This window comes from Hippoglossus hippoglossus, chromosome 1 (assembly GCF_009819705.1).
Source record: "Hippoglossus hippoglossus isolate fHipHip1 chromosome 1, fHipHip1.pri, whole genome shotgun sequence".
Taxonomy (NCBI): Eukaryota; Metazoa; Chordata; class Actinopteri; order Pleuronectiformes; family Pleuronectidae; genus Hippoglossus; species Hippoglossus hippoglossus.
The window spans coordinates 27,833,648-27,849,294 of record NC_047151.1 but is presented as its reverse complement, the minus strand read 5'-3'; the positions used below and the strand labels follow the sequence as shown (position 1 = coordinate 27,849,294).

Genomic DNA, 15,647 nt, shown 5'->3' with positions numbered 1-15,647 from the left:
AAACACACTGTTGGAGGTGAGGAACATGAGCTCGACCAATCCTGAGTCAGCTTCAGCTGTCAATCATGAAGTTTAATCTAATTTAATTTCATCAAATAACTAATTAAAACCAAACTTATGAGAAACATGAACAATAGAGTGTGATAAGAACGACCTAAAATGACAGAAACCATCTTTGAGAAAAATGTATTTGACTTTTTAGAATGGTCCATGTTCCATCCACTAACATGGAGGAGGCAGGATGTATGTTCTATACTGCAGCCAGCCACCAGGGGGTGATCAAGATGCTTTGGCTTCACTTCTGGGGAGCAGTCATGTCTTCAATCTTTATTTACACAAGCTGAATACTAGTACTAGTACTACACTAGTTTGTCAGTACTGACAGTAGTATCCCAAGAGTTCAATGTGCCCATGCAGACAAAAGTATTTAAAGACACATGAAGTTATGGTACAATGCATTATCTCAAATACTCCAGCAGATGGTGCTGTTCGTGAAATACTGTAGATTAAACTCACACATTGACGGAAAGCGGAAATCCTCGTGTCCTTTAACAGCACAGGAAACTCTGTCTGCAGAATACAAATAACCTGTATAAGATGCTCCTTCAATCTTCTTCTGTTGATTCGTGTACCAGACGTAGTTCAGAGGATCAGGAAGACGACAACTGCTCTGACACCTGAGCACTGCATGGTTATAAGAGCCAAACTTCACTGATCTGCTCACCTGCACATGCAAATCTGTGTGTGAGAATAAGGAATTCATTTTAGTCCAAACTGACAACACACACATGCATATAAAAGTGCACAGACACACTCAAGTGAACCAAACAAGATGTAGGAAATAAATGAATGAATGTTCAGATGTAAATGTTACCTGTGACAGACAGAGTGACTCCAGCTGAACCAGTAAAACTCCCAGTAGGTTGGTTTGTTGTGAACCTGAACTTGTACACAGCTGAGTCGCTCTCTGTCAGGTTAGAGATTCTCAGAGTGCACTTGTTGTTTTCACAGAGATACTCCACACGACCTGAATACTCCGGATCAGTCCTTAGATCAACGTGAATCCCATTACTCTCTTGAATGAACCAGAAAGTTTCCTGAACTGTAGTATCATGGTTATTAAATGTGGATGGGTATGTGTAGGTACAGGTAATGTCCACTGTTGATCCTCTGAAGGCACAGATCTCAGTAGAAGTGTAACTCACATCCCAGCCATTCTCACACTGTACCACTGTAACACAGAGAATCAGATTCATAACGACACCAGAGAACACTTAGTTTACTTTTTACTTTCTGTAGAAAAGAAACACATTTCCATGAGCAGCATTCCACAGCATTTCAACTGATGACTCCACACACTGATGACAATTCCTGCATCGAGAGGAGAGGAACTCAGTCATGATGATGATAATAATAATAATAATAATAATAATAATAATAATAATAATAATAATAATAATAATAACATGTTTCAGCCTCTGTAATATTTTGAGCTCTAGACGATAGAAACTTCTAAACAAAGATACAAAATAATACTGATGATAATTCATTCACATATTTTCTTTCTGCATCACTTTACAGGTGGTGATCTGAAAATGAATGAATGGTTCATTTATATTTTTACTTTCTTTCTCAAACTCACTTCAGGTGAATCAGAAGTCCGAGTGTAAAATAGAGTGAAACATGAATGTAGACGTACAGTACCTGTCACAGTGAGAAGAAGGACAACAAATCCACTGGCTGCTGCAGTTACACTCATAGTAGCTGCTGCTCTCGTCTGTGACTTCAAACAATAAAAACGTCCACAGATAAATAATGTGCACAAGATGAAACTCAGTCACATCACAGACACGTCTACCTACAACACAGAAGAGTCTGAGAATAAAGACAGATTCTGTAAGAGAAAGATAAATTTAAACTGTTAAACACCCCCCCCCCCTTCCTTCCTCTTTCCACTGACATGCTTGCTGAGCCCGATGGTGAAAGATTAAACCTAAAACAAAGAAGTAACTTGTGTTTTGTACAAACTGTGAATTTCTTCATTTTACAGAGTGTGAGAAACGACTTTAGTGGCTGTTCCCACCAAACCTGAATCTTCCTCAACTAAAGCTGTAAGCAGCGTTGAACAGGCCTGCCCCCCCTCGATCCAGCCAGTTGACGCAGTGGTTTACTTTTCTCAACCGTCCGACACTGCACGATTGAGAAAGATGTTAATTCCGGCGTGGAGTGTGCAGCTGTGTACATGCTTCCTGTGTCCACTATGTGGCACCGGAGAACACACCCTGCACGCACTATGCTGCTGTATATCAAGAGTAGAACACGACATGAACATTCCTTGTAAACCGAAGGGTAATTAACACAAGGGTTACTTCCAGTGACCAGTAGGGGGCACAATGACTGTGACTGAATATGAATGATTTTTTTAAAATGAACACTTGAAGATGCACCAGTGTGAGAAGAACTACCAAGAATGACAGGCACCATCTTTGAGAAAAAGGTATTTGATTTGTATCCAGACATTTTTTAGTTTGGTCCATGTCCCATCCACTGACATGGAAGAGGCCGTGTTTATGACAAATACTGCAGCCAGCCACCAGGGGGTGACAGATATCATTTGGCTTCACTTTGGGGGTAGCTGTCATGTTGTCCATCTTTATATTCAGTATCAAACGTGAAGTTTAGTGAAGATTAGACGTTGTAAATTTGAGTTAAAACAAATTCCTGTTTCATGGTGAAACATCAAAGTTTGACATGTCACCATGGAAACGTGAATATATAACATGAAGCTTTTTTGTGTTCCTGGATGAGCGGGTGTCACTTCTGCAACAATCTCCTGTTAAATCTTCAAAATGTACTGATGTACTTTAATCGTCCAGAAACATTATTAGCAATGAACTTGTTGACCTAGTTTTTATGTCAAGTGCTTCATGATTCTCAGCTGACGACCTCAATAGTCCTTTAAATATTATTATGGAACAATTCTTCATTAGATTTATAAATAGGACAAGACCTATATATTTGTTGACTTGTGTACTTACATTATCCAAAATATTGTTGTTGAAACCCCCCTCCAGAAAATGATTATTGGACACTCCCATTGATTGTTATAAAATATTTTAGCTGTTCTAATATTAGTTACAACTAATTACAATTTATAATATTTAGAAGTTAATCTTATTGTTATTTGTAACATTTTGACAGTAACATACATTACGGTTAGCGTTAGCCTAACCTGAGGCTAACTCTACACCTGGTTGAGCCTGGGAAATATTTTCAATTATGGGAGAAGAAGAACAACTTTCTTACTTTTACCTTTCGTGGCTTCCAAAGTGAGAAGTGAGAGAATTTGTAATCTGGGTTAACCAACCCATCAAGAAAGAAAACAAACCTTTACAAACACTGCACATGTCTATATGTTTTATTTCTTCTGGTTCCGTGATGCTGTAAAATCCACATATAAACAACAGATTCATGTTGTGTTTCTTCAGTGTTTGGTGACTGTGCTGTACACTGCAGATGAATCGTCCCCCTCTTCTTCACGTCTTGTTCTGTGAAGGGCAGAATAAACCACTCACACCCACAGTTTTTAACCTCAATAAGTGTAGTGATGAAAATGTTCACGTGTGGAGCTGCTCACCCTGTTGCACTGTCAAATCGAACAGCGCTGTATTCAGCCTCCTCCTCATCTTCCTCAGTTTCTCTCTGGGGTTGAACTCGACCTATGTTGGAGTAGATGGCATCTGCCCGGTTCTGGTTGAAGCAGACGCTGGCGTAGTGGACGTCATCGTGCGGCTCTGCTGGTCGTGTGTGTGCCGCAGCTGAAATCTGGTCGTACAGTAAAATACTAGCTGGGATCAGGCTGGAATCTGTGTCTTACTCTTTAACTTGTTGGGTACTGAGAGTTTCTCTTTGTTGTGGGCCTGATCCTACTCTGCTGAATCAAACTGTGATGGCAGCAGTGATCTTGGAGCTTTCTGTTTTTCCCTGCTGGTCACCAGCTCATCTTCTTAACAGATGAACCCGGTGTCACCACCATGAAACATTCACTCTACATTTTACTCCCTAACTAGAATTACTGCCCTTCGGTTGTGCGCCGCCTCCAACCAGTGCAGTTTCAATATTCATACATTTATTTCCTTCCTCATATGAGACCATCGTGACAAAATCCAATCTGTTCATCTTTTAGTCAAAGTTTCAAGAAATTCCTTAAAGGCAGATTTGAGATATCATGTTCAAAAGGCCCAGAACATGTTGGTGTGGCCACTGTGGCCTTGACCTTTGACCAATCAGGTCATTCATGAGTGTCAGTGAACATTTGTGCCAAATTTGAAATGATTGTCTCAATCTGTTCATGAGGCTAAAAATGGTTCAGGGAGGTCACAGTCACCTTGACCTTTGACCTCCACAGTCGCCATCGGACAGACAGACAACCTGTAAACATAACGCCTCCGGCCATCGGCTGTCGCCGGCAAAGAGGCATAAGAGATCCAGTCAGTTTCTCCCTTATGGAGTTTAAGCTTTTTGTTAGAGTAAAGGAATATGACCTCCCAAGACATTCATGGTCTGACCCTTCTCATCAAATCACAATGATGCAGAACGCCACCGGTTAATGAGGCAGCCTTGAAGAGTGGAGATCAAGTGCTTTTAAATGAAACTATTCATTTACCTGCGCTCTGTCTTCTGGTCTCTCACCGCACTCACGTTGTTGTGTGAAGGACTTGTTTCTTCTAGATGAGAGGAAAGAAATAAACACTTGGATGAACTAGAAAACTCCTCCAGAGAGAGAGAGAGAGAGAGATAGAGAGAGAGAGAGAGAGAGAGAGAGAGAGTGACGATCAAAGGAGTCAGTGTGTGTGTGTGTGTGTGTGTGTGTGTGTGTGTGTGTGTGTGTGTGTGTGTGTGTGTGTGTGAGTGTGTGTGAGTGTGTGTGTGTGTGTGTGTACCAGAACTTGGTTCCTGTTTGTGGTAGTTTGTATTTTTGTGACATGCAATAAGTTTCTCTCCTCTAACCATGTGGGTGCTTTTATTTAGAAAATCCAGCCTCTATTCAGACTTGCTGGTGAGGTCTTATTACGAACTGTATGTTTCTATTCAGTAGTGTCACTGTGTGACTGAGTCACCTGATCCACAGGAAGACAGCGAGGAGTATGACCACCAGGAGAAGAGCTGTGGTTGTTCCAGTCACTGCTGATTTCCATGCACCTGGAGAAATCACACAATGGATGAACAGGGAATGTTGCAGGATGTTTGACTCGGAGCTAAAGTCAATCCACAGCTCCAGAACCTTTAAAGGTGTTAGGACTTCACATGACTCACCTGCTGCAACAGTCAGATGTAAGGTGGCCTCACTACGTCCTTGTGTGTTCTGGGCCTCACACTGATACTTTCCACCATGTTCAGCTGTGATATCAGTGATGGTGAAGATTTGTCCTGATGCTTTTGGTGAGTCCTCGTCCTCCTTGGACCAGGTGTAATTAGCTGCTGGGTTAGCATCACTGCTGCAGGTCAGAGTCACCGAGCTGCCCTCCATGATCTCACCAGAGGGACTCACTGACACAGAGGGAGGCTTTGGAGCATCTGGTGTAAAACATGCAAGATCATGAAATCAACTCAGAAATATTCATTAACCAAAGTGAAGAACTTTTCAATCTCTGGTTTTGATCATTGCTTCTTAAATATAGATGATCATTATTAACCCGGGGCGCCAGCACAGACAGAAGCAGGTACTGAGGGTTTTGTTTTCAGCCCGTGTGTGTGAATGTACAAAATAACTCAACACATGAACCAAACTTACTGAATATTATCGTGAATATTAACTTTTGCAGCTGATCGGTCAAAGGTCAGAGGTCAAGATGAGCAAAGATTTGACCCAAAAGACACATTTTCCAAGATATTTCCACAAATAGCAGAGAGACTAAATCATATACTGATCAGAACATTATTCCCCATCATATAATGGATAGATGACTTATAAGTAATGTCACAAAGAAGTTAGAGATTTACATCATGCATCCTTAAAACTGCCTATCTGCTGTATTCCTGCCTCTAATAGGACTATAGAGACGACCTGAAGCTTATATACATTGAAAAATAATCTATGATCATATGGTGGGAATGTCGTCACTATGAGTTTAGAAAATGACGTCATATAGTGTAGCTATGCAACAACAGATGTTTTCACCCCAGTCTGTTTGTTTGTTGGTTGTTGATTTTAAGCAAGATTACACAAAAACTACTGAGTCGATTAGAATGAAACCTGAAGGTAGGATGAGGTACGGGTCAGGGAAGAACTCAGTAGAGTTTGGTGTGAATCCAGATAAGGGGGCGGACCCAGGAACTTTCTATAAGATTTGCGAGACAGTGCTGGGTTTCATGGATATGTGGATGTTTTCTACTCACACTGGACGTCTAAGTGTAGAGACGTGGAGTTGATCCGTCCGTACTGATTCTCAGACTTGCAGGAGTAGACCCCGCTGTCCCCAGAGCTGATGGAGGAGAGACGATAAACGCCCTCTGGTCCTTGAAGCAGAGTTCGGTTCTCCTTGTACCAGGTGTAATTAGCTGCTGGGTTAGCATCACTGCTGCAGGTCAGAGTCACCGAGCTGCCCTCCATGATCTCACCAGAGGGACTCACTGACACAGAGGGAGGCTTTGGAGCGTCTGTATGTGTGAAAACAGAATGATGATAACAGATGACAGACATTGTGTTTAACATTTGGGGACATATATGATATGATGTGTTAAAGTCAAAGGTGCTCAGGTGAGTGGAGGCACTGAGTTACAACAGCAAGGTTGTTAAACTGACACAGGTAAATTCTTCTTGTTGTTAAGTGAGAGGTTTTTTTCAATGATTTCCTGTTGCACTACTGTTTCCAGACTCCCCTGAATGTCCACAGATTTCCAAACCATCGTCCAGTTTGTAACGTGGACTTAAACGTGACATATTATGACCCTTTTCCACAATTAGACAGAGTTTCTTCCTAATAAAACGTGTGAAGAGCCCTGTTCAGAGTGGCCTGTTTGTGGGCGTGTCTCTTAAAATGTTTATGAGCCACTGCTCCCCCTGCTGGGAGGTGTATGTGTGACGTGTGCACAGGAGCAGGGTTTTGTTTTCACCACTGTCTGTCTGCTGAGAGCTGTTTCATCGTCACGTGAATGTGCACAGTGAAGGAAATATCTTTTAAGTTTACTGAGGATGGTGAAAGCTTTATGGATGTTTTAACAGACGCTGGGTGGATTCCTCTTTGTGCAGCTGATGGTCTGACTGTGAATATTTATGGGGCAGAAGTCAAACGACCCATATCTGCACATTTAAAATGTAAAGGACAAAGAATGGGACAGATTCAATATCTCTTCACTTAATAACCTGTGTTTCACTCACATGTCACAGTAATAGAGATGTTTGCTGAACTCCTTCCCAGCTCATTCTCAGCTGTGCAGTAATACTCTCCAGAGTCTGACGACCGGATGGAGCTGAGGACAAATTGTGTCTCTTCACTGAGAGGTTGAACTTGTTTATCTCCACTTCTCTTGTACCAGGTGTATTTAGCTGCTGGGTTAGCATCACTGCTGCAGGTCAGATTCACTGAGCTGCCCTCCATGATCTCACCAGAGGGACTCACTGACACAGTGGGAACCTTTGGAGCATCTGAAGGATAGTCTATATTAACACACAGGAGGAGAATACAATCAAAACACTGTCTGTATTATTTGTTAAAAGTTTAAATTTAAATTATTTCCACATTATTGTAGCTTCATGAGGAGGAGTAAACTCACCCAAAGTAGGAGAAGTGAAACGCTCATGTCCTTCTATAGCACAGTGATAGCTGTCTTCAGCATTAACGTGTCGGAGGTGAAAGTATTTTTTTCGTCCAACAGGTTTATTGTTATTGTACCAAACGTAGGAAAGATGATCAGGGAGCTGACACCTGCTGTGACAGGTCAGCTCTGTCCAGGTAGAATATGGATTGGCTGTTGATCTCCTCACATGTACCTGGAGCTGAGGGTCTGTGAACAAACATGTGATTTTATTTCAACATACACACTAACATTTCAAACTGACTCTAATGAAAATGTTACCTGTGACAGACAGAGTGACTCCAGCTGAACCAGTTAAACTCCCTCCAGGTTGGTTTGTTGTGAACCTGAACTTGTACACAGCTGAGTCACTCTCTCTCAGGTTAGAGATTCTCAGAGTGCACTTGTTGTTTCCACAGAGATACTCCACACGACCTGAATACTCCGGATCAGTCCTTAGATCAACGTGAATCCCATTACTCTCTTGAATGAACCAGAAAGTTTTCTGAACTGTAGTATCAAGGTTATTAAATGTGGATGGGTATGTGTAGGTACAGGTCATGTCCATTGTTGATCCTCTGAAGGCACAGATCTCAGTAGAAGTGTAACTCACACCCCAGCCATTCTGACTCCATACCACTGTAACACAGAGCACATCAGAGAATCAGAAGATAAACTTATACATTTATAAAACTGACTTTATAAAACTGATTCTCTGGTGAATCACCAGTCGGCAGGTTTTCATTTTAAGATGATGACGATGCTAAGATGAGGAAACTTTCAGTTCACAGAAAACACAGGGAAGTGCCCTTTAGACTTCAGTGTGAGGGAGAAACACACTGTTGGAGGTGAGGAACATGAGGGACCTTGTAGAAGTTGCTCTTATAATGGAGCAAATTGGCCAATATGGAGGAAATGATCTGTATCTTTTATGCAGAGTCGACCAAAGATGGACGACACGTCTCCACTTCCTCCCACTCTCCAGAAATGAAGCCCAAATATCCTGGATACCAACGCTGCCATCTTTCACATTTGGAACCACAGTCTGCACAGTAGTGATCTGGAGATGGAGCCACAGTATCAAGGTCCCGCCCATACATGAGCTCGACCAATCCTGAGTCAGCTTCAGCTGTCAATCATGAAGATTAATCTAATTTTCATTTCATCAAATAACTAATTAAAACCAAACTTATGAGAAACATGAACAATAGAGTGTGATAAGAACGACCTAAAATGACACAAACAATCTTTGAGAAAAATGTATTTGACTTTTTAGATTGGTCCATGTCCTTCCCACTAACATGGAGGAGGCAGGATGTATGTTCTATACTGCAGCCAGCCACCAGGGGGCGATCACAATGCTTTGGCTTCACTTCTGGGGAGCTGTCATGTCTTCAATCTTTATTTACACAAGCTGAATACTAGTACTAGTACTACACTAGTTTGTCAGTACTGACAGTAGTATCCCAAGAGTTCAATGTGCCCATGCAGAAATAAGTATTTAAAGACACATGAAGTTATGGTACAATGCATTATCTCAAATACTCCAGCAGATGGTGCTGTTAGTGAAATACTGTAGATTAAACTCACACATTGACGGAGAGCGGAAATCCTCGTGTCCTTTAACAGCACAGGAAACTCTGCTTGTAGAAATAAAATAACCTGAATAAGATGCTCCTTCAATCTCCTTCTTTTGATTCTTGTACCAGACGTAGTTCAGATGATCAGGAAGACGACAACTGCTCTGACACCTGAGCTCTGCTGTGTTATCAGAGTTATACTTCACTGATGTGCTCACCTGCACATGCAAATCTGTGTGTGAGAATAAGGAATTCATTTTAGTCCAAACTGACAACACACACATGCATATAAAAGTGCACAGACACACTCAAGTGAACCAAACAAGATGTAGGAAATAAATGAATGAATGTTCAGATGTAAATGTTACCTGTGACAGACAGAGTGACTCCAGCTGAACCAGTTAAACTCCCAGTAGGTTGGTTTGTTGTGATCCTGAACTTGTACACAGCTGAGTCGCTCTCTCTCAGGTTAGAGATTCTCAGAGTGCACTTGTTGTTTTCACAGAGATACTCCACACGACCTGAATACTCCGGATCAGTCCTTAGATCAACGTGAATCCCATTACTCTCTTGGATGAACCAGAAAGTTTCCTGAACTGTAGTATCATGGTTATTAAATGTGGATGGGTATGTGTAGGTACAGGTAATGTCCACTGTTGATCCTCTGAAGGCACAGATCTCAGTAGAAGTGTAACTCACATCCCAGCCATTCTCACACTGTACCACTGTAACACAGAGAATCAGATTCATAACGACACCAGAGAACACTTAGTTTACTTTTTACTTTCTGTAGAAAAGAAACACATTTCCATGAGCAGCATTCCATAGCATTTCAACTGATGACTCCACACACTGATGACAATTCCTGCATCGAGAGGAGAGGAACTCAGTCATGATGATAATCATAATAATAATATTATTAATAATAATAATAATAATAATAAAAATAATGATAATAACGTTTCAGACTCTAGACAATAGAAACTTCAAAACAAAGATACAAAATAATACTGATGATAATTCCTTCATATATTTTCTTTCTGCATCACTTTACAGGTGGTGATCTGAAAATGAATGAATGGTTCATTTATATTTTTACTTTCTTTCTCAAACTCACTTCAGGTGAATCAGAAGTCCGAGTGTAAAATAGAGTGAAACATGAATGTAGACGTACAGTACCTGTCACAGTGAGAAGAAGGACAACAAATCCACTCGCTGCTGCAGTTACACTCATAGTAGCTGCTGCTCTCGTCTGTGACTTCAAACAATAAAAACGTCCACAGATAAATAATGTGCACAAGATGAAACTCAGTCACATCACAGACACGTCTACCTACAACACAGAAGATTCTGAGAATAAAGACAGATTCTGTAAGAGAAAGATAAAGTCAAACTGTTAAACACACCCAACTTCCTTCCTCTTTCCACTGACATGCTTGCTGAGCCAGAAGGTGTTAGATTAAACCTAAAACAAAGAAGTAACTTGTGTTTTGTAGAAACTGTGAATTTCTTCATTTTACAGAGTGTGAGAAACGACTTTAGTGGCTGTTCGTACCAAACCTGAATCATCCTCAACTAAAGCTGTAAGCAGCGTTGAACAGGCCTGCACCCCCCCCCCCCCCCCCCCCCCCCCCTCGATCCAGCCAGTGGACGCAGCGGTTTACTTTTCTCAACCGTCCGACACTGCACGATTGAGAAAGATGTTAATTCCGGCGTGGAGTGTGCAGCTGTGTACATGCTTCCTGTGTCCACTATGTGGCACCGGAGAACACACCCTGCACGCACTATGCTGCTGTATATCAAGAGTAGAACACGCCATGAACATTCCTTGTAAACCGAAGGGTAATTAACACAAGGGTTACTTCCAGTGACCAGTAGGGGGCACAATGACTGTTACTGAATATGAATGATTTAATAAAATGAACACTTGAAGATGCACCAGTGTGAGAAGAACTACCAAGAATGACAGGCACCATCTTTGAGAAAAAGGTATTTGATTTGTATACAGACATTTTTTAGTTTGGTCCATGTCCCATCCACTGACATGGAAGAGGCCGGGTTCATGACAAATACTGCAGCCAGCCACCAGGGGGTGACAGATATCATTTGGCTTCACTTTGGGGGTAGCTGTCATGTTGTCCATCTTTATATTCAGTATCAAACGTGACGTTTAGTGAAGATTAGACGTTGTAAATTTGAGTTAAAACAAATTCCTGTTTCATGGTGAAACATCAAAGTTTGACATGTCACCATGGAAACGTGAATATATAACATGAAGCTTTTTTGTGTTCCTGGATGAGCGGGTGTCACTTCTGCAATAATCTCCTGTTAAATCTTCAAAATGTACTGATGTACTTTAATCGTCCAGAAACATTATTAGCAATAAACTTGTTGACCTAGTTTTTATGTCAAGTGCTTCATGATTCTCAGCTGACGACCTCAATAGTCCTTTAAATATTATTATGTAACAATTCTTCATTAGATTTATAAATACTACAAGACCTATATATTTGTTGACTTGTGTACTTACATTATCCAAAATATTGTTGTTGAAACCCCCCTCCAGAAAATGATTATTGGTCACTCCCATTGATTGTTATAAAATCTTTTAGCTGTTCTAATATTAGTTACAACTAATTAAAATTTATAATATTTAGAAGTGAATATTATTGTTATTTGTAACATTTTGACAGTAACATACATTACGGTTAGCGTTAGCCTAACCTGAGGCTAACTCTACACCTGGTTGAGCCTGGGAAATATTTTCAATTATGGGAGAAGAAGAACAACTTTCTTACTTTTACCTTTCGTGGCTTCCAAAGTGAGAAGTGAGAGAATTTGTAATCTGGGTTAACCAACCCATCAAGAAAGAAAACAAACCTTTACAAACACTGCACATGTCTATATGTTTTATTTCTTCTGGCTCCGTGATGCTGTAAAATCCACATATAAACAACAGATTCATGTTGTGTTTCTTCAGTGTTTGGTGACTGTGCTGTACACTGCAGATGAATCGTCCCCCTCTTCTTCACGTCTTGTTCTGTGAAGGGCAGAATAAACCTCTCACACCCACAGTTTTTAACCTCAATAAGTGTCGTGATGAAAATGTCCACGTGTGGAGCTGCTCACCCTGTTGCACTGTCAAATCGAACAGCGCTGTATTCAGCCTCCTCCTCGTCTTCCTCAGTTTCTCTCTGGGGTTGAACTCGACCTATGTTGCAGTAGATGGCATCTGCCCGGTTCTGGGTGAAGCAGACGCTGGCGTAGTGGACGTCATCGTGCGGCTCTGCTGGTTGTGTGTGTGCCGCAGCTGAAATCTGGTCGTACAGTAAAATACTAGCTGGGATCAGGCTGGAATCTGTGTCTTACTCTTCAACTTTGTTGTGTACTGAGAGTTTCTCTTTGTTGTGGGCCTGATCCTACTCTGCTGAATCAAACTGTGATGGCAGCAGTGATCTTGGAGCTTTCTGTTTTTCCCTGCTGGTCACCAGCTCATCTTCTTAACAGATGAACCCGGTGTCACCATGAAACATTCACTTTACATTTTACTCCCTAACTAGAATTACTGCCCTTCGGTTGTGCGCCTCCTCCAACCAGTGCAGTTTCAATATTCATACATTTATTTCTTGCCTCATATGAGACCATCGTGACAAAATCCAATCTGTTCATCTTTGAGTCAAAGTTTCAAGAAATTCCTGAAAGGCAGATTTGAGATATCATGTTCAAAAGGCCCAAAACATGTTGGTGTGGCCACTGTGGCCTTGAGCTTTGACCAATAAGGCGCTCTGTCTTCTGGTCTCTCACCGCACTCACGTTGTTGTGTGAAGGACTTGTTTCTTCTAGATGGGAGGAAATAAATAAATAGTTGGATGAACTAGAAAACTCCTCCAGAGAAATATTGAATGTGTGCCTAGTGCTTGACTGCTGGTTTCAGAGACTGTTTCAGTTTGAGAGAGAGAGAGTCAACCCCTAACCCACCTGCTAATCCTAACCAAGTTTCATAGGACCATTTGTCATTGAAAAGGTAATCAACCCCTCTGCTGTCAGGTTGAAGCTGCCCAATATCGTCTTCCTCAGTCTTTCTCTGAATCATAGATCAGTTAAGACCTTGGCTTCCTTCCTCTTTTCATCATTAACATGCATGAACGGACAAACACCAGTAAATCCCCTTGTTAAAATGAAGAAATGTTCTTTTATTTTGGAAATGATGCGTGAACTTATTCAAATATATTTCATGCAAATAACAGTGAGAGTAGTTCTGCAGCCTGACAGTGAATCTAACACTTTCTTTACTTTCTTGAGACTGGACTTAAAAATCATGTTGAATTATTCTTTCTTTTAACCTCATGTTAGAAGTCAGTTCCTGTTTATTTACACCTCCAGTCCATATGAAGACTGGGTCATAACAATACATTGTAAAAGGTCATAATTATGTAAACTTACATTACTTTAGTGTTCTTTACTCATTTCTCACGAGGATTCAACTCATGTGAGTCAAACTTGTTTTGTCTGATACACGTGTAAAACTGTTCACTTGTGTAGACTGGACTTCATGAGCTCATGCACAGGTGCACGTGAGCAGTAGAGCGACACAGGAACCATCGACTGTTGGGTTAGATGGGCGGAGCCTCCCACTGTGCTCTGGTTGTGCGTTAACGTGGAGTCGGAATAATCAGAAGAATTAGTTCCCGACTGTGAAATTCACATGAACTCCACCTCAGCTCTGGAACTGATTGTTCTGATTAGTCTGATACTACATTAAAGCACAAGCAGAACGTGGAGAGAGATCGTTTTGGTTTAGAAACACAGTTATATGGTTGTAGCCAGAGTAAACACAACTATTCAGTTAAATCAGACGAGCTGGTTTTACTTTGAGAGTTAACTTCACCTGCTGCTTTTAAGTTGGAAAAATCTGAAAAAATTAAGTAAATACAATTTTAAAATTAATTGTAAATTTATTTACTTACCTTTTTCAAGTTAGATAAACTTCGTGGTCTGGGTGTATTGTGAAAACTAAAAGTCAGACAAATGGAAATAAATCTTTCATGTTTAATATTTTCCCCCCAAATTGTTAAGAGACAAACTGTAGCTGACAGGTGAGGGCCGTGTGCACACTCCCTCCAGCTCTCTGCAGGCTCGAGTTAGTGAGGTTTAATGTTCTGAACAGAGTTTATAATGATGAGTGTCAGATGAAGGTTCAGTGCTTCAGTTCGAGCTTCTCAAACATCAAACTTCTTTCATCTGTGATTATCTGATAGTGTCAGAAGAAAGAAGACGGACAAACAGCAGAGTCACTAATGTTTGGACACAGAGATAAGACTGATGGTGCAAGTGTCTCTGGCTCCAGAGCTGAGTTAGTAACAAGGATGTGGTCATGATAAAAAAGAGCCTTGTGTTTTCTTCGTGGTTGATGAAGTTGTAAGAAACAGAAATGAATTTGCTCTGACCTTCCACGGCCTCTTTTCTCTTCACATACAGGTTTTGTGGCCCTTACAACCTGAATAACAACAGCCCATCTTAAAAACTAAGAAGCAAACAAAGTGAACACAGAAACGTTTTTTAAAAAGGCATGTGCAGTGCACTTTAGATTAAGTTAACGTGAGCAGACGACAGAAAACATCAGTGTTTATTCATTTATTGTTTTGTGCAAATACTTAAAAAAAGGAAATAACTTCATTTGGCAGCAAAGCAGCAGTGGTGTTCAGGAGACAACGGTTTGTCACAGAGTCTTTGGTTGTTTCCAACAAGGTTCAACCAGAGACACTGGTCCCAGTAAATCCTGACGAGAGGTGACATGTCCCACACAGCAGGAACCAGGAGTTCATCAGGGTGACTCCTCAGTGACGTTTCAAACAAATCTAAATCTTTTAGACCTTCTTATATTCAAAGTATTTACAAGGTTGGGTTCTGGACCCTGTGCAGAACCCGTCTCTCTCTTTTCTTTTCTCTCACACACACATTCAGCTGTCGGTATCGTCGGGCAGAACATCCTCTGGTTCTATTTGACGGTCCTGTTCCCCTCATTCTTTGTAAATCCCCCTGTAACGTGTCTGGGTGCGGGGGTTGGGGAGGGGAGGGGAAATAGTTAGGGTTGCCATGGTTTCTTGCTTTGCCCTTGCTGGTCTGGTATGTGTCTGAAGCGGTGCTTGTCACCATAGAAACAACCTGTGGTCCGCCAATAGAAGCACTCGTGTCCATTTACAGGCGCCCTCTGTCTGGACCTGCACGGTCAGAACCAGAGGAGGTTATTTGTGTATTTGAACACATTTG

At 41.2% G+C, this 15,647-nt stretch overlaps 1 protein-coding gene and 1 long non-coding RNA gene across 2 annotated transcripts in view; both read right to left on the bottom strand.

Moving 5' to 3' along the window:
* Positions 1-3,403: 3,403 nt before the first annotated feature.
* Positions 3,404-15,647, bottom strand: part of LOC117754516 (hemicentin-2-like) — a 541,775-nt gene continuing 529,531 nt past the window's right edge. The window contains exons 19-20 of the mRNA XM_034573444.1: positions 3,638-3,825; positions 3,404-3,548 (exon numbers count right to left, since the gene is read on the bottom strand). Coding sequence (XP_034429335.1) covers positions 3,485-3,548; positions 3,638-3,825 — 252 coding nt within the window. The 3' untranslated portion in view covers positions 3,404-3,484. The remainder of the gene's footprint in view (positions 3,549-3,637; positions 3,826-15,647) is intronic.
* Positions 8,175-9,790, bottom strand: LOC117759172. Its single transcript, XR_004613441.1, has 3 exons — positions 9,746-9,790; positions 9,388-9,609; positions 8,175-8,436 (listed from the first exon to the last, which is right to left on the bottom strand). It is a non-coding gene; the product is annotated as an uncharacterized LOC117759172 (long non-coding RNA).